We start from the raw sequence: 18214 nt of genomic DNA on the forward strand, positions 1-18214 counted from the left end.
TTATTAGTTTTAAGCCTTTTAAAGATGTACATTTTCAGCTTTAAAATATGTACATTTTTACCATTTAAAGGATATACTGTACTTTTAAAAGCATATAATGAAAATGTGATTTACTCTTAAATGCATTTAATAAAAATGTGCTGATAGGTAAATAAAGTATGCAAATATGTGTTGATGCTATTATTTCACACAACCTTCAGAACCTTGGATCCTGCTTTAAAGCCTGTAGCTGAAGCATTCCTCCAGCTGTCAATTGGGAAGAGAGTCAGCACGAAAAATTGGTTCACCTGTCCCAGTTATGTTGATACTAACCCCAGATTCTCTCCGTGTAATATTTCTTCTATGGTAAGGAGAAGCAAAATGAAATTCATATGTTTTGGGAATAAAGATGCATAAGTAGACTGAAGACATTTGTTGAAAATACATTTTGCCTTCAAAAATATTTTGAATATCCATACATGTTTTTATTCTCACAGTCTGTAGAGGTTCAAATATTACAATGAAGAAATATATACATCTTTCTTCTTTCAACACACTGGCCATATCCCTCCGAGGTGGGGTGGCCCAAAAGGAAAAATGAAAGTTTCTCCTTTTACATTTAGTAATATATACAGGAGAAGGGGTTACTAGCCCCTTGCTCCCAAATATATATATATATATATATATATATATATATATATATATATATATATACATAATATATATATATATACATGGTAGTAGGTTGGTAGACAGCAACCACCCAGGGAAGTACTACCGTCCTGCCAGATGACTGTGAAACAAAAACCTGTAATTGTTTTGCATGATGGTAGGATTGCTGGTTTCTTTTTCTGTCTCATAAACACGCTAAGATAACAGGGATATCTTGCTACTCCTACTAACACTTTGGTCACACTTCACAGACACGCACATGCATATATATATATACATACATCTAGGTTTTTCTCCTTTTTCTAAATAGCTCTTGTTCTTTTTTATTTCTTCTATTGTCCATGGGGAAGTGGAAAAGAATCTTTCCTCCGTAAGCCATGCGTGTCGTATGAGGCGACTAAAATGCCGGGAGCAATGGGCTAGTAACCCCTTCTCCTGTATACAATTACTAAAAAAGAGAAGAAGAAAAACTTTATAAAACTGGGTTGCTTAAATGTGCGTGGATGTAGTGCGGATGACAAGAAACAGATGATTGCTGATGTTATGAATGAAAAGAAGTTGGATGTCCTGGCCCTAAGCGAAACAAAGCTGAAGGGGGTAGGAGAGTTTCAGTGGGGGGAAATAAATGGGATTAAATCTGGAGTATCTGAGAGAGTTAGAGCAAAGGAAGGGGTAGCAGTAATGTTAAATGATCAGTTATGGAAGGAGAAAAGAGAATATGAATGTGTAAATTCAAGAATTATGTGGATTAAAGTAAAGGTTGGATGCGAGAAGTGGGTCATAATAAGCGTGTATGCACCTGGAGAAGAGAGGAATGCAGAGGAGAGAGAGAGATTTTGGGAGATGTTAAGTGAATGTATAGGAGCCTTTGAACCAAGTGAGAGAGTAATTGTGGTAGGGGACTTGAATGCTAAAGTAGGAGAAACTTTTAGAGAGGGTGTGGTAGGTAAGTTTGGGGTGCCAGGTGTAAATGATAATGGGAGCCCTTTGATTGAACTTTGTATAGAAAGGGGTTTAGTTATAGGTAATACATATTTTAAGAAAAAGAGGATAAATAAGTATACACGATATGATGTAGGGCGAAATGACAGTAGTTTGTTGGATTATGTATTGGTAGATAAAAGACTGTTGAGTAGACTTCAGGATGTACATGTTTATAGAGGGGCCACAGATATATCAGATCACTTTCTAGTTGTAGCTACACTGAGAGTAAAAGATAGATGGGATACAAGGAGAATAGAAGCATCAGGGAAGAGAGAGGTGAAGGTTTATAAACTAAAAGAGGAGGCAGTTAGGGTAAGATATAAACAGCTATTGGAGGATAGATGGGCTAATGAGAGCATAGGCAATGGGGTCGAAGAGGTATGGGGTAGGTTTAAAAATGTAGTGTTAGAGTGTTCAGCAGAAGTTTGTGGTTACAGGAAAGTGGGTGCAGGAGGGAAGAGGAGCGATTGGTGGAATGATGATGTAAAGAGAGTAGTAAGGGAGAAAAAGTTAGCATATGAGAAGTTTTTACAAAGTAGAAGTGATGCAAGGAGGGAAGAGTATATGGAGAAAAAGAGAGAGGTTAAGAGAGTGGTGAAGCAATGTAAAAAGAGAGCAAATGAGAGAGTGGGTGAGATGTTATCAACAAATTTTGTTGAAAATAAGAAAAAGTTTTGGAGTGAGATTAACAAGTTAAGAAAGCCTAGAGAACAAATGGATTTGTCAGTTAAAAATAGGAGAGGAGAGTTATTAAATGGAGAGTTAGAGGTATTGGGAAGATGGAAGGAATATTTTGAGGAATTGTTAAATGTTGATGAAGATAGGGAAGCTGTGATTTCGTGTATAGGGCAAGGAGGAATAACATCTTGTAGGAGTGAGGAAGAGCCAGTTGTGAGTGTGGGGGAAGTTCGTGAGGCAGTAGGTAAAATGAAAGGGGGTAAAGCAGCCGGGATTGATGGGATAAAGATAGAAATGTTAAAAGCAGGTGGGGATATAGTTTTGGAGTGGTTGGTGCAATTGTTTAATAAATGTATGGAAGAGGGTAAGGTACCTAGGGATTGGCAGAGAGCATGCATAGTTCCTTTGTATAAAGGCAAAGGGGATAAAAGAGAGTGCAAAAATTATAGGGGGATAAGTCTGTTGAGTGTACCTGGTAAAGTGTATGGTAGAGTTATAATTGAAAGAATTAAGAGTAAGACGGAGAATAGGATAGCAGATGAACAAGGAGGCTTTAGGAAAGGTAGGGGGTGTGTGGACCAGGTGTTTACAGTGAAACATATAAGTGAACAGTATTTAGATAAGGCTAAAGAGGTCTTTGTGGCATTTATGGATTTGGAAAAGGCGTATGACAGGGTGGATAGGGGGGCAATGTGGCAGATGTTGCAAGTGTATGGTGTAGGAGGTAGGTTACTGAAAGCAGTGAAGAGTTTTTACGAGGATAGTGAGGCTCAAGTTAGAGTATGTAGGAAAGAGGGAAATTTTTTCCCAGTAAAAGTAGGCCTTAGACAAGGATGTGTGATGTCACCGTGGTTGTTTAATATATTTATAGATGGGGTTGTAAGAGAAGTAAATGCGAGGGTCTTGGCAAGAGGCGTGGAGTTAAAAGATAAAGAATCACACACAAAGTGGGAGTTGTCACAGCTGCTCTTTGCTGATGACACTGTGCTCTTGGGAGATTCTGAAGAGAAGTTGCAGAGATTGGTGGATGAATTTGGTAGGGTGTGCAAAAGAAGAAAATTAAAGGTGAATACAGGAAAGAGTAAGGTTATGAGGATAACAAAAAGATTAGGTGATGAAAGATTGAATATCAGATTGGAGGGAGAGAGTATGGAGGAGGTGAACGTATTCAGATATTTGGGAGTGGACGTGTCAGCGGATGGGTCTATGAAAGATGAGGTGAATCATAGAATTGATGAGGGAAAAAGAGTGAGTGGTGCACTTAGGAGTCTGTGGAGACAAAGAACTTTGTCCTTGGAGGCAAAGAGGGGAATGTATGAGAGTATAGTTTTACCAACGCTCTTATATGGGTGTGAAGCGTGGGTGATGAATGTTGCAGCGAGGAGAAGGCTGGAGGCAGTGGAGATGTCATGTCTGAGGGCAATGTGTGGTGTGAATATAATGCAGAGAATTCGTAGTTTGGAAGTTAGGAGGAGGTGCGGGATTACCAAAACTGTTGTCCAGAGGGCTGAGGAAGGGTTGTTGAGGTGGTTCGGACATGTAGAGAGAATGGAGCGAAACAGAATGACTTCAAGAGTGTATCAGTCTGTAGTGGAAGGAAGGCGGGGTAGGGGTCGGCCTAGGAAGGGTTGGAGGGAGGGGGTAAAGGAGGTTTTGTGTGCGAGGGGCTTGGACTTCCAGCAGGCATGCGTGAGCGTGTTTGATAGGAGTGAATGGAGACAAATGGTTTTTAATACTTGACGTGCTGTTGGAGTGTGAGCAAAGTAACATTTATGAAGGGATTCAGGGAAACCGGCAGGCCGGACTTGAGTCCTGGAGATGGGAAGTACAGTGCCTGCACTCTGAAGGAGGGGTGTTAATGTTGCAGTTTAAAAACTGTAGTGTAAAGCACCCTTCTGGCAAGACAGTGATGGAGTGAATGATGGTGAAAGTTTTTCTTTTTCGGGCCACCCTGCCTTGGTGGGAATCGGCCGGTGTGATAATAATAATAAAATAAAATACATAAATTAAATAGTCCTAGGTAGAAGGTTGGTGAAGGTTGGTAGACAGTAACCACCCAGGGAGGTACTACCGTCCTGCCAAGTGAGTGTAAAACAAAGGCCTGTAATTGTTTTACATGATGGTAGGATTGCTGGTGTCCTTTTTTCTGTCTCATGAACATGCAAGATTTCAGGTACGTCTTGCTACTTCTACTTACACTTAGGTCACACTACACATACATGTACAAGCATATATATACACACCCCTCTGGGTTTTCTTCTATTTTCTTTCTAGTTCTTATTCTTGTTTATTTCCTCTTATCTCCATAGGGAAGTGGAACAGAATTCTTCCTCTGTAAGCCATGTGTGTTGTAAGAGGTGACTAAAATGCCAGGAGCAAGGGGCTAGTAATCCTTTCTCCTGTATAGATTGCTAAATTTAAAAAGAGAAACTTTTGTTTTTCTTTTTGGGCCACCCTGCCTCGGTGGGATACGGCCGGTTTGTTGAAAAAAAAAAATTAAATAGTATTGGTTAGATTAAATATTATGAGTGAGTCTCATAAATATATGAATAAAAATATATAATTAAACAAAAGATGCTATATATAGGTAAAACAGGGATAGTATTTGTTAAAAGCAAGATGGGACATAATCTGTCTATAATATCTCTCAATTTCCATTATCAGGCTGCTTCATCACTGTGTAAGTGTGATGATGGACGGTGCATAGCTGATGTATCAAATCAACCAAGACTTTATGATTGGTTATTAAGGACTAGATGGCAGTATATTCAAAACAGGTAAATTGGTTTCTTTTTATAAATGGTTTATGTAAAAAATTTACATAAGATATATTGTACGTGGTGAAACACAAGCATAAAAGCATGTCATAGAAAGTTACCTCTAATGTAGGTTAGCTGGTGACTCTCAGAGTAGAATTGACTTCTCCAGGGCAGAATGTCACTGTGTTGGAAACCTCCAGACATCTGTTGAAATTATTCAAGTATTGTAATACAGGTCAGCCATAATGGATCTGGCAGTCACTAATCTGGTTCCATCACTAATCCAGCACTAATTTCAGCTACCATCATCAGGAAAAGTTTGTATACCAGAGCTTTCAAAGGTATGACAGTTTCCTGTGATTTACCATGCCAGGTCCGTCACCATACAGGTCCCATTGATGTCGGATTAGTGATGGTTGACCTGTACAGTACTGTATCTGGATTTTTCTGTGCTATTTATGCAGTACTCTTGCTTTAATTCTTTCTGCTCCTCTCATATCTTTCACACATTCTTTTTACTATTGCTTACATGGCAGCTCTAATATTGGATACCATCCTCTTTGACTTACTAAAATTTTTAGGTGTTTGATTTTTTATATCAATTTATGTACAGATATATTGTGTATTTTTATACATATATACTTCTAAGCTGTTGTATTCTGGGCACCTCTGCAAAAACAGTGATTATGTGTGAGTGAGGTGAAAGTGTTGAATGATGATGAAAGTATTTTCTTTTTGAGGATTTTCTTTCTCATTGGGTCACCCTGCCTCGGTGGGAGACAACCGACTTGTTGAAAAAAAAAAAAAAAAAATATTATGCTATTCATTGTGTGTAGTAAACCTGGATTTTTCTAATTTAGTGGCAGTAGGTATGGAGGTATAAGCCTTGGTGTGCAAGACCCTCGCTTGAGCAGTAATTGGTCCGGTGCGATGGTATGGTATGATGACTTTGGTTACCATGCACTGCCAGCCTATGTCAACATGCTGAATAATGCCCGACTTCAGAGACTTCTGGGAAAAAACTACTCAATCACTACCATTAATAAGCCAATAGTCTTTTCTAATCATGGTTTTGCAAGTATGTCAATGTAAGTGATATTATTTAACAATGTAGTTGCTGTGTATATTATTTATAAGACAAAATTAGCAATTTAAAAGTGTTATTTTATAATGCAGCCTCATCTGAGGCCCTCTTCAGCAGCTTTAGACGAGGTCAAAATATAAACAGTAGATAACTCTAAGGATTAAGTTTTCTTTAGTGAGTTTCAACTGGAAGTTACCAGTGTACTGCAATACTATTTATTTTGAATACTGTATAAATTAAAGTTAAACATGTCATATACTTAGTTCCATGTGAATTTTAAAAATCATCAATATACCATACATGTATACAGGAAATTTTAAATTTTGCATAATATTTCCAGCATTGTAAAGACTGGTAAGTACTGTGAAGTACTGTGCTCTCATACAGTAGATAATTATCTTTCTCCTTTGTGGGGAGAGGCTCTAAATTTTTCAACAGCACCTGAAGTTCACACTTTTATGGTGCCTTTGTTTTACATGTTCCTTTTCTCATTGCCTGTATAGTTGCAGATCAAACAATACTGCAAGATAACATTGAAAGCCGAATGGCCAATTTCCTCATATTTGAGGATATACTTTAATTTTTATATTTCCTGTATCTGTAGAATACAGTAATAAATCTTCATTGTAACTCAAATTTATTTCCAATGATGATATAATATAAAAAAAAATTTAATGGTCAGTAAAAATACAATATCAGTAATAGAGAACACATAAATTCATTATTTATTAATAGTAACTTTGGCCTTGACCTTTGACATTGATTACAAAATCAGACTTAATCTGTAATTTGTTATAAGTACCAGTGATTGAGTGCTGTAAATTGGGGCCTGCCTGTAATGTTAGTATGATCACAGTATTACTTTAATTTCTCTGCAGACAACAGCATGCAGCTGACCTTGGCATAGGACTACTGATCCTGGTGTCACTGACAGTAATGTGCTCTGCTACTGTGGGTTATGCAACCACTGAGAGAATAAGAGGTGAACGCAGAGTTTTATATGTTGCTGGTATCACCAGACGCACCTACTGGACTGCCAACATGGTATGGGATGTCATGGTAAGCTGAATTAAAGGAAAGAAAATGATGTTACCAATGTTATGTAATTTTAAGTCAGGTTTACCTTAGTCTTAATTTTAAGTTAGCGATAAATTGGCCTTAATTTGCCAAAAATGAATTGTATAACTAGGGATGCCATAAAAATCTCCATTGTAAAACATTATAAAGCAATGTGTCAGACTTTGCATCTTCATGGTAAATAAAGATTTCATTTTTTATGTGAAAAATATAAAGAAAGATGAAAGAGTGAAGATATGGTAAGACCCTAACTGCAGAGGATGAAAACTGATTGATATTAAAGTATAACTTATTGTAAAACTGTCTCCAATAAATTAATAATAAGCAAAAAAAATTATGTAATGTGCAAAAGGATACTGTGGTGTAAAGTTTTAAAGTAAATGATACAAGAAAAAATTCTCCTCCACTAGAGTTAAGCATAAGTGCACATTTTCCCTCTCCATGTATGAATCATAGCCTCACATTCTCTCGATGTGTGTGTGTGGGGGGGATGTATGTGTGTGTGTGTGTATTATAACCTCACAATCCATGTGTGGACTTGGTTCCCCTTTGCAGGTACAGTAAATCCTCATTTAACATCGTTTCACACAACATTGTTTCATTATAACACTTATGAGAAAATAAATGATTCCCAGCCAGGGCCAGTGTCTGTGTGGATTTCATACATTGATTTTTTAACTGTGTGGTGGTAAGAAGTGCTCACAATTTTTGCTTTGCAAACATTTTCTTTGTACTTAATAAATCAAAATTGTTATTACACATTGTAACTTTTGCAAAGAAGTGAAATCTTTATTCTTTTATCTTTATTTATTCTTTGATTTAACCCTCCTACAATGAATGCTAAAGGTGCACTGTGCACCCCTAATGTTTATATCAATTTGCCTGTGGTAAAATTGATTTTGTCATACAATGTTTTGCTTAAAGTTGTAGTTTTCAAGAGCCTATTAATGATGTTAAGTGAGGACTTACTGTACAATATTGATCAGGGGTTCACATTCCCTCGGTGGGTGTTGACTATTTCTTTGTATCTCTGTAACAGTCATGCCTTTGTATATTTTTCACAGATATTAATCCTGATTGTGTTTTTCCAGTAAAGTTGCTATTGTTTTTTTTTCAACATGTCAGCCCTTTCCTACTGAGGCAGGGTGGCCAAAAAAGAAAGAAAAAACCCAAAAAGAAAGATATAAAACTTTCATCATCATTCAACACTGTCACCATCACTCATACATAATCCAAACTGCCAATATCCCAATAAAGTGCAGGCACTGTACTTCCTATTTCCAGGACTCAAGTCCAGCTAACCAGTTTTCCTGAATCCTCTCACAAAATATTACCCTGCTCACACTCCAACAGCTCATCAGGTCCCAAAACCCATTTGTCTCCATTTACTCCTATCTAACACACTCACGCATACTTGCTGGAAGTCCAAGCCCCTTGCCCACAAAACTTCCTTTACCCTCCTCCCTCCAACCTTTTCAAGGACAACCCCCTACTCCTCCTTCCTTTCCCTATGGATTTATGTGCTCTCCAAGTCATTTTACTTTGTTCCATTCTCTCTAAACCGAAACAACCCCTCTTCAGCCCTCACACTAATACTTTTAGTAACTCCACACCACCACCTAATTTTGTTATTCTTTCTTTCAACACACCGGCCGTATCCCACAGAGGCGGGGTGGCCCAAAAGGAGAAACAAAAGTTTCTCCTTTTACATTTAGTAATATATACAGGAGAAGGAGTTACTAGACCCTTGCTCCCGGCATTTTAGTCACCTCTTACAACACGCATGGCTTATGGAGGAAGAATTGTGTTCCACTTCCCCATAGAGATAAGAGGAAATAAACAAGAACAAGAACTAGAAAGAAAATAACAGAAAACCCAGAGGGGTGTGTGTATATATATGCTTGTACACGTATGTGTAGTGTGACCTAAGTGTAAGTAGAGGTAGCAAGACTTACTTGTAATCTTGCATGTTTATGAGACAGGAAAAAGGACACCAGCAATCCTACCATCTTTCTTCTTTCAACACACCGGCCGTATCCCACCGAGGCGGGGTGGCCCAAAAGGAAAAACGAAAGTTTCTCCTTTTACATTTAGTAATATATACAGGAGAAGAGGTTACTAGCCCCTTGCTCCCGGCATTTTAGTTGCCTCTTACAACACGCATGGCTTACGGAGGAAGAATTCTGTTCCACTTCCCCATGGAGATAAGAGGAAATAAACAAGAATAAGAACTAGAAAGAAAATAGAAGAAAACCCAGAGGGGTGTGTATATATGTGCTTGTACATGTATGTGTAGTGTGACCTAAGTGTAAGTAGAAGTAGCAAGACGTACCTGAAATCTTGCATGTTCATGAGACAGAAAAAAGGACACCAGCAATCCTACCATCATGTAAAACAATTACAGGCTTTCGTTTTACACTCACTTGGCAGGACGGTAGTACCTCCCTGGGCGGTTGCTGTCTACCAACCTACTACCTACAAATTTTGTTGTTATAATCATTATATTCTAAAAGAAGTGTTAAATATGTTTTGATCATTCAGGTTTGCTTTTCTGGTGTTGTCTTATTAATTGCTTAATATTACTACTTCAGGTGCTGTTGATCACTGTTTTACTGATAGCTATCTTACTTGTGATCTTTAATGAGCAAATGTTCATCTGGAGGGAAAACTTGGCAGCATTCATTATCCTGTGTCTTCTATATGGGTAAGCTTTTTTTTTATTGAATTATTGTTTCTACTTGGGTTTTGCAGTATATGAGCTCTAACTATTGGCCTTATGGTTTTACATTTAGTTGAGTGATAAGAATTAGTGTATCCCTTTTGAGTTTGTAGTTTTTCTGTATATTTTTTTAATTCATTGCAGTTTTTTGTTGCTCTTGTTATGACGTAAAGCTTCTGTTTCTTAGTATTTACATACAGTGAACTTACAATAATCCAAACTAAAGTGGATCAGAGAAATTCCAAGTACTATGCTGTAATTAAAAATTTTAAGTTTTGTTTTGGTAGTGAGATGAATAGAAAATGCAATTTTAAAGTTGAGGAGCTGCATGTAAACACCAGAGCAATAATGCATGGGGTATGTAATAAATAAAATGACCTTCACAGTAAATTAAGAAGAAAGAATATTCAAATAATTTGATACTTAAACTAAATGCAAAGTATTTTTTCACTTAAATTTCTTTTGCTTTGTCTACTAGAATGACCCTAACATAAAGACATCAGTTTTTAACATAAGTTTTGTGATAAAGATTTTTATAATAGTTTCGTGTTTTCTTTTCTCAAGGCTGAGCATCCTGCCACTATTCTATTTGATGGAAGGCTGGTTCAAGACAGAAGCTGCAGCAGTGTTTTTCTTCTTCTGTGCAACATTTGGGATTGGGCTGGTTGCCTCCTTGCTGGTTGTTATCTGCCAGGTCATGGTCTGGATCAAGGTACAGACACATTAACTTCTGTGTTCAAATCTTTAGATATGAAGCTACCATTGTAAAGTGTGTAGAATGTATAACAGTGATAACACACATAAAATTTCAGATGTACAGCACATAAAAAGTTTACATAAGGTTAATTAAATTCACACATGCAAATGGTTATGGTTGCCAAGATATTTTCCTGAAAGATAAAATGGGTCAGCATACTGTAGAGAAAAAAACAAACACATTAAGTATTTCACAATGGTACTCACACAAGTCATTCTTGAGAATATTCCAATTCCACTGATGCTATTTGATGCAAGATAAAAAATAGTGAGGGATCTCCTCATTATGAGATTTTTTTTTTTTTCAACAAACCGGATGCATCCTGCCAAGGCAGGGTGACCCAAAAGAAAAAAAAAAAAAATTTTCTTCTTAAATTTAGTAATTTATACAGGAGAAGGGGTTACAGAGTCCATAATAATTTTCTCACAGGATTCTAATTGTCAGTGTTGTAGGTCTTAGCAGTATTGAAAAAGACCATTGGTAGCACCCAACACAGTATCATATTACACTTGTGTTTGATCCATTGCTCATCGACAGTGATATAAACAAGACTAGGATAGAGGAAAAAAATAACTTTAAAAATAAGGCATGATCAACACTGTTTTCAACAGGTCCTTGAAAATTCAGTTTGTCACCACCGAGAGTCTGTAGTTTAGTGAAAAGGGAGAAATTGTGAATTTAACCTTATTCTACTAACACCACCATGGGCTAGATAGCCCCAGACACATCACATAGTCTCTGGAGTGGTTAAATACTGACCAGTCAGATATGAAGAGGAATGGGGGCTCCCCATTAGAGGCTTATTTTATATTCAAGAGCTACAAAAGATTGACTCTTACTGAAGGGGTGATTATAATTGATATCCCTCAGTATACTTTATCTTAGTATTGTATAGTTGTGATTAAAGTAAGGTAAGGAAGTGAAGATCTTACCATAATAATAATAATAATAATATTATTATTTTTATTATCACACTGGCCGATTCCCACCAAGGCAGGGTGGCCCGAAAAAGAAAAACTTTCACCATCATTCACTCCATCACTGTCTTGCCAGAAGGGTGCTTTACACTACAGTTTTTAAACTGCAACATTAACACCCCTCCTTCAGAGTGCAGGCACTGTACTTCCCATCTCCAGGACTCAAGTCCGGCCTGCCGGTTTCCCTGAACCCCTTCATAAATGTTACTTTGCTCACACTCCAACAGCACGTCAAGTATTAAAAACCATTTGTCTCCATTCACTCCTATCAAACGCGCTCACGCATGCCTGCTGGAAGTCCAAGCCCCTCGCACACAAAACCTCCTTTACCCCCTCCCTCCAACCTTTCCTAGGCCGACCCCTACCCCGCCTTCCTTCCACTACAGACTGATACACTCTTGAAGTCATTCTGTTTCGCTCCATTCTCTCTACATGTCCGAACCACCTCAACAACCCTTCCTCAGCCCTCTGGACAACAGTTTTGGTAATCCCGCACCTCCTCCTAACTTCCAAACTACGAATTCTCTGCATTATATTCACACCACACATTGCTCTCAGACATGACATCTCCACTGCCTCCAGCCTTTTCCTAGCTGCAACATTCATCACCCATGCTTCACACCCATATAAGAGCGTTGGTAAAACTATACTCTCATACATTCCCCTCTTTGCCTCCAAGGACAAAGTTCTTTGTCTCCACAGACTCCTAAGTGCACCACTCACTCTTTTCCCCTCATCAATTCTATGATTCACCTCATCTTTCATAGACCCATCCGCTGACATGTCCACTCCCAAATATCTGAATACATTCACCTCCTCCATACTCTCTCCCTCCAATCTGATATTCAATCTTTCATCACCTAATCTTTTTGTTATCCTCATAACCTTACTCTTTCCTGTATTCACCTTTAATTTTCTTCTTTTGCACACCCTACCAAATTCATCCACCAATCTCTGCAACTTCTCTTCAGAATCTCCCAAGAGCACAGTGTCATCAGCAAAGAGCAGCTGTGACAACTCCCACTTTGTGTGTGATTCTTTATCTTTTAACTCCACGCCTCTTGCCAAGACCCTCGCATTTACTTCTCTTACAACCCCATCTATAAATATATTAAACAACCACGGTGACATCACACATCCTTGTCTAAGGCCTACTTTTACTGGGAAATAATTTCCCTCTTTCCTACATACTCTAACTTGAGCCTCACTATCCTCGTAAAAACTCTTCATTGCTTTCAGTAACCTACCTCCTACACCATACACTTGCAACATCTGCCACATTGCCCCCCTATCCACCCTGTCATACGCCTTTTCCAAATCCATAAATGCCACAAAGACCTCTTTAGCCTTATCTAAATACTGTTCACTTATATGTTTCACTGTAAACACCTGGTCCACACACCCCCTACCTTTCCTAAAGCCTCCTTGTTCATCTGCTATCCTATTCTCCGTCTTACTCTTAATTCTTTCAATAATAACTCTACCATACACTTTACCAGGTATACTCAGCAGACTTATCCCCCTATAATTTTTGCACTCTCTTTTATCCCCTTTGCCTTTATACAAAGGAACTATGCATGCTCTCTGCCAATCCCTAGGTACCTTACCCTCTTCCATACATTTATTAAATAATTGCACCAACCACTCCAAAACTATATCCCCACCTGCTTTTAACATTTCTATCTTTATCCCATCAATCCCGGCTGCCTTACCCCCTTTCATTTTACCTACTGCCTCACGAACTTCCCCCACACTCACAACTGGCTCTTCCTCACTCCTACAAGACGTTATTCCTCCTTGTCCTATACACGAAATCACAGCTTCCCTATCTTCATCAACATTTAACAATTCCTCAAAATATTCCCTCCATCTTCCCAATACCTGTAACTCTCCATTTAATAACTCTCCTCTCCTATTTTTAACTGACAAATCCATTTGTTCTCTAGGCTTTCTTAACTTGTTAATCTCACTCCAAAAGTTTTTTTTAGTTTCAACAAAATTTTTTGATAACATCTCACCCACTCTCTCATTTGCTCTCTTTTTACATTGCTTCACCACTCTCTTAACCTCTCTCTTTTTCTCCATATACTCTTCCCTCCTTGCATCACTTCTACTTTGTAAAAACTTCTCATATGCTAACTTTTTCTCCCTTACTACTCTCTTTACATCATCATTCCACCAATCGCTCCTCTTCCCTCCCGCACCCACTTTCCTGTAACCACAAACTTCTGCTGAACACTCTAACACTACATTTTTAAACCTACCCCATACCTCTTCAACCCCATTGCCTATGCTCTCATTAGCCCATCTATCCTCCAATAGCTGTTTATATCTTACCCTAACTGCCTCCTCTTTTAGTTTATAAACCTTCACCTCTCTCTTCCCTGATGCTTCTATTCTCCTTGTATCCCATCTACCTTTTACTCTTAGTGTAGCTACAACTAGAAAGTGATCTGATATATCTGTGGCCCCTCTATAAACATGTACATCCTGAAGTCTACTCAACAGTCTTTTATCTACCAATACATAATCCAACAAACTACTGTCATTTCGCCCTACATCATAACTTGTATACTTATTTATCCTCTTTTTCTTAAAATATGTATTACCTATAACTAAACCCCTTTCTATACAAAGTTCAATCAAAGGGCTCCCATTATCATTTACACCTGGCACCCCAAACTTACCTACCACACCCTCTCTAAAAGTTTCTCCTACTTTAGCATTCAGGTCCCCTACCACAATTACTCTCTCACTTGGTTCAAAGGCTCCTATACATTCACTTAACATCTCCCAAAATCTCTCTCTCTCCTCTACATTCCTCTCTTCTCCAGGTGCATACACGCTTATTATGACCCACTTTTCGCATCCAACCTTTACTTTAATCCACATAATTCTTGAATTTACACATTCATATTCTCTTTTCTCCTTCCATAACTGATCATTTAACATTACTGCTACCCCTTCCTTTGCTCTAACTCTCTCAGATACTCCAGATTTAATCCCATTTATTTCCCCCCACTGAAACTCCCCTACCCCCTTCAGCTTTGTTTCGCTTAGGGCCAGGACATCCAACTTCTTTTCATTCATAACATCAGCAATCATCTGTTTCTTGTCATCCGCACTACATCCACGCATATTTAAGCATCCCAGTTTTATAAAGTTTTTCTTCTTCTCTTTTTTAGTAAATGTCTACAGGAGAAGGGGTTACTAGCCCATTGCTCCCGGCATTTTAGTCGCCTCATACGACACGCATGGCTTACGGAGGAAAGATTCTTTTCCACTTCCCCATGGACAATAGAAGAAATAAAGAAGAACAAGAGCTATTTAGAAAAAGGAGAAAAACCTAGATGTATGTATATATATATGCATGTGCGTGTCTGTGAAGTGTGACCAAAGTGTAAGTAGGAGTAGCAAGATATCCCTGTTATCTAGCGTGTTTATGAGACAGAAAAAGAAACCAGCAACTACAACTCTGTTAGAAAACCAGTACTTACCTATGTCCTTTCTAAATCTAAATTTATCCAACTTAAATCCTATGCTGTATATTCTACAAGATTGATGGACGTTGTAGACGTTTCGCCACTGGATGGCGAAACGTCTACAATAAAGATACCCAGATGTTGCACATGTAATAATAATAATAATATAATAATATCTTTATTTTACTACAAGTACATGTACAGGGTATACAGTCCTAGCTGATTACAATGACATATTACTATATAGAAAGTCCCTTGTTATGCTCCGGAGGCATTTCGGGCAAATTAGGTCAGTGTCCAAGGATGCGACCCACACCAGTCGACTAACACCCAGGTACCCATTTTACTGATGGGGAACATAGACAACAGGTGGAAAGAAACACGTCCAATGTTTCTACTCCGGCTGGAAATCGAACCCAGGCCCTCGCCGTGTGAAGCGAGAGCGTTAACCACCAGGCCACCAGAGTCATGAACATATATTTTACCCTCAACTTTAAGGAAAGATACCTGATAATACAGGTTGGCCATCACTAATCCGGCATCATTGGAACCTGTAGTGTGCTGTATTAGTGAGTTTGCTGGATTACAAAGTGGTTAGGTTAGAATACACTTAATTAACCTTTCTGCTACATCTTCCTCATTTTCATCACTGCTTTCTCCTCCACTGGATTGCTGCTGTGGATTTACAACCATCTGCACAATTTCTGATTCAGTATAATGATGAAATGAGTCAATATAATGATGAAATTTGATTCAGTATAATGATGAAATTTGAAATTGTGCTAGCTGAAATTAGTGCCGGATTACGGATGGAACTGGATAACTGATTGCCGGATTAGTGATGGCTGACCTGTAATAACACCCTAGTATAGTATAAACATTTTAATTCATGCATACTGACTGGCCTAGAAGAAAGGTCTTTGACAGTGTGACATTTAACATTGATGAATGACTTCAAGGTAATTAAAACTATCATATTGTATAAAATTTAAGGTAATTAAAACTTTCATATTATTGATGTAATATTGTATAACCCACCAGGAGCTGAAGTTTGAATTTGGATCTTCAGTGATTGTAAGTAAAGGAGTAGGCTTTGTGTCATGCCAGATGTTGCAGATCCTCCAGTATTTACTTGCTTCTTAACATACATATGTGCTTGCTTCTACTAATATTTAACTAATTATTTATGGCAGAATTTGCCAGTCTTAAAAGATCGTAGTCTTCAGATGGTGATTTTAGTTATCTTTTGATTTGTGTAATGTTTCTCTAATTGTCTCTTCTCTTAATATTTGGAAGTAAAATGACTAATTTTCTGTATAGTTTTGAGGAGTGATATACAGTAGATCAGTAGTACCATCTTCCCTTCAGGGAAGATGGTATTAGATTTTTAACAGTCTGAGAGGATTACATAATTTTTCATGGCCTCTGTTTTGTAGTCTTTTTTTTCTTATTGTTTAAGTGCCAGATCGAACAAGATCACCATATAATACTGTAAGCCAAATAACTGACAACCAAATAAACAGTGATCCACTGTACATGCAAAAAGTAACAAATGAAAAAATACTGAATATCTGTATATATTTACTATGTAAAAGTAAAATTGAGACTAGGGTGCATTAGAATGAGAAATAGCTGGTTTAATGAATACCTGGATGGGAAAGAACATGTAATTATAGCATTTCATGAAGTCTTATCATAGCAAGTTAGCATCTGGGAGCAAGTGTTGATGTCTCGTTGAATGTTGCCATCCCTCTGTCCACAGAGATTCACACAGGTGCAGATGTAATTGTTAAAGTTAATAGAGGGTCAGTTACCATACTGGTGCATGCCATGCATCAGTATAAAGACTTTAGTGATGATTTTGTAACTCCCTGCCCTTTGCTGGCATATATATTCTATGGAATGATATATGAAGCCTGAGGAAGAGTGATCACTGGTCACATTTTAATGTAAATGTACTATAATGCAATATAATTGTACAAAATGCTAGAAACTTCCAATAACAAATATATAAATCGAAAAGTAGATTAGATTCTGATTTATACGTTCGGTCTCTGGAATACTGTAATGAGGTTCCCACTGGTGAGAATCATTGATATTTCAGGTTTAATCATAGTGAAACTGTGTGAACCTCCTAAGATCAGTGAGGATAATGTAATTAACAACTGGAAACAGTGACTACTATCTCAGTTATTGATGGCAAGCCTGTCAAAAATAAGCCTGATTCCCAACATAGTTTGCAATGTGAAGCCAAAGTTTAAAAAGGATTTGTGTATGTAGATGAATGTCCTGTAGCTGGGCAAATTGATGGATGAGTCAGGCTTGTATAGACATTCAGGCAAGCATGAGAAATATCAGAGGTATTAGCTGCAAGTGTGATGTTTGTGTGTTCTTTTGCAGTTTTCCAGGAAGTGTCTTAGGTCAGCCTCAGCATTACAGTGAGCATTTTGAAAATGTGTAGAAGACAGTAGTATTTATAGCATTAATATTTAATAGGTTTAGTGGAGTTGCTGACTATTCATGTTTTGATAGTTTTATTATTTATTGCTGTATATTTGTCCTACTTCTTTCACACACAGACTATGGTAACTATAACCACTACATTAATGCTAAATAAATTAAGACTTCAAAGATTCAAAATTTTGGAAAAAAATTAGAAATAGTACAGTACAGTATCAAAAATTAAAAAATGTTTTCTTAATTAAAATTTGTAATTTTATCATATTCTGAAAAAAAATATTTACAGAGATCATATGGATGTTTGGATTATCATTATTATAATCATGGGGGAGCACTAAACCCAGAGGATTATGCAGCTCATGTGGGGGGGGGGGGGGTATGGAAGGCATTCAGGCTCAATTCAGGGAACTGGAGCACAGATTCAATTCCCTAGATCAAGAGCCCCTACCAGCATCGAGGAACCTCCCTTGAGGGGACGGATGTTTGGAAAAAGGCAATTTTTCGTGTGAAGATCCCAAAGTATTAAGCATTTATTTTAAATAAGTATGTGATTAGTACTAGCCAGCAATTTAAATTAACTTTTCTG

General features: G+C 37.7%; 1 protein-coding gene across 2 annotated transcripts in view; it reads left to right on the top strand.

Moving 5' to 3' along the window:
• The window catches only part of LOC128687048 (uncharacterized), a 195726-nt gene that overhangs the window by 152843 nt on the left and 24669 nt on the right, over nucleotides 1–18214 (top strand). The window contains exons 75-81 of one of the 2 annotated variants that reach the window (XM_070082543.1): nucleotides 201–345; nucleotides 4978–5090; nucleotides 5933–6160; nucleotides 7035–7215; nucleotides 9825–9937; nucleotides 10517–10664; nucleotides 16210–16242. In XM_070082543.1, the coding sequence (XP_069938644.1) occupies nucleotides 201–345; nucleotides 4978–5090; nucleotides 5933–6160; nucleotides 7035–7215; nucleotides 9825–9937; nucleotides 10517–10664; nucleotides 16210–16242 (961 nt within the window). The remainder of the gene's footprint in view (nucleotides 1–200; nucleotides 346–4977; nucleotides 5091–5932; nucleotides 6161–7034; nucleotides 7216–9824; nucleotides 9938–10516; nucleotides 10665–16209; nucleotides 16243–18214) is intronic. The other variant, XM_070082544.1, reaches the window with a different exon arrangement.

The sequence above is a fragment of the Cherax quadricarinatus genome, chromosome 7 (assembly GCF_038502225.1).
Source record: "Cherax quadricarinatus isolate ZL_2023a chromosome 7, ASM3850222v1, whole genome shotgun sequence".
NCBI classification, from domain to species: Eukaryota; Metazoa; Arthropoda; class Malacostraca; order Decapoda; family Parastacidae; genus Cherax; species Cherax quadricarinatus.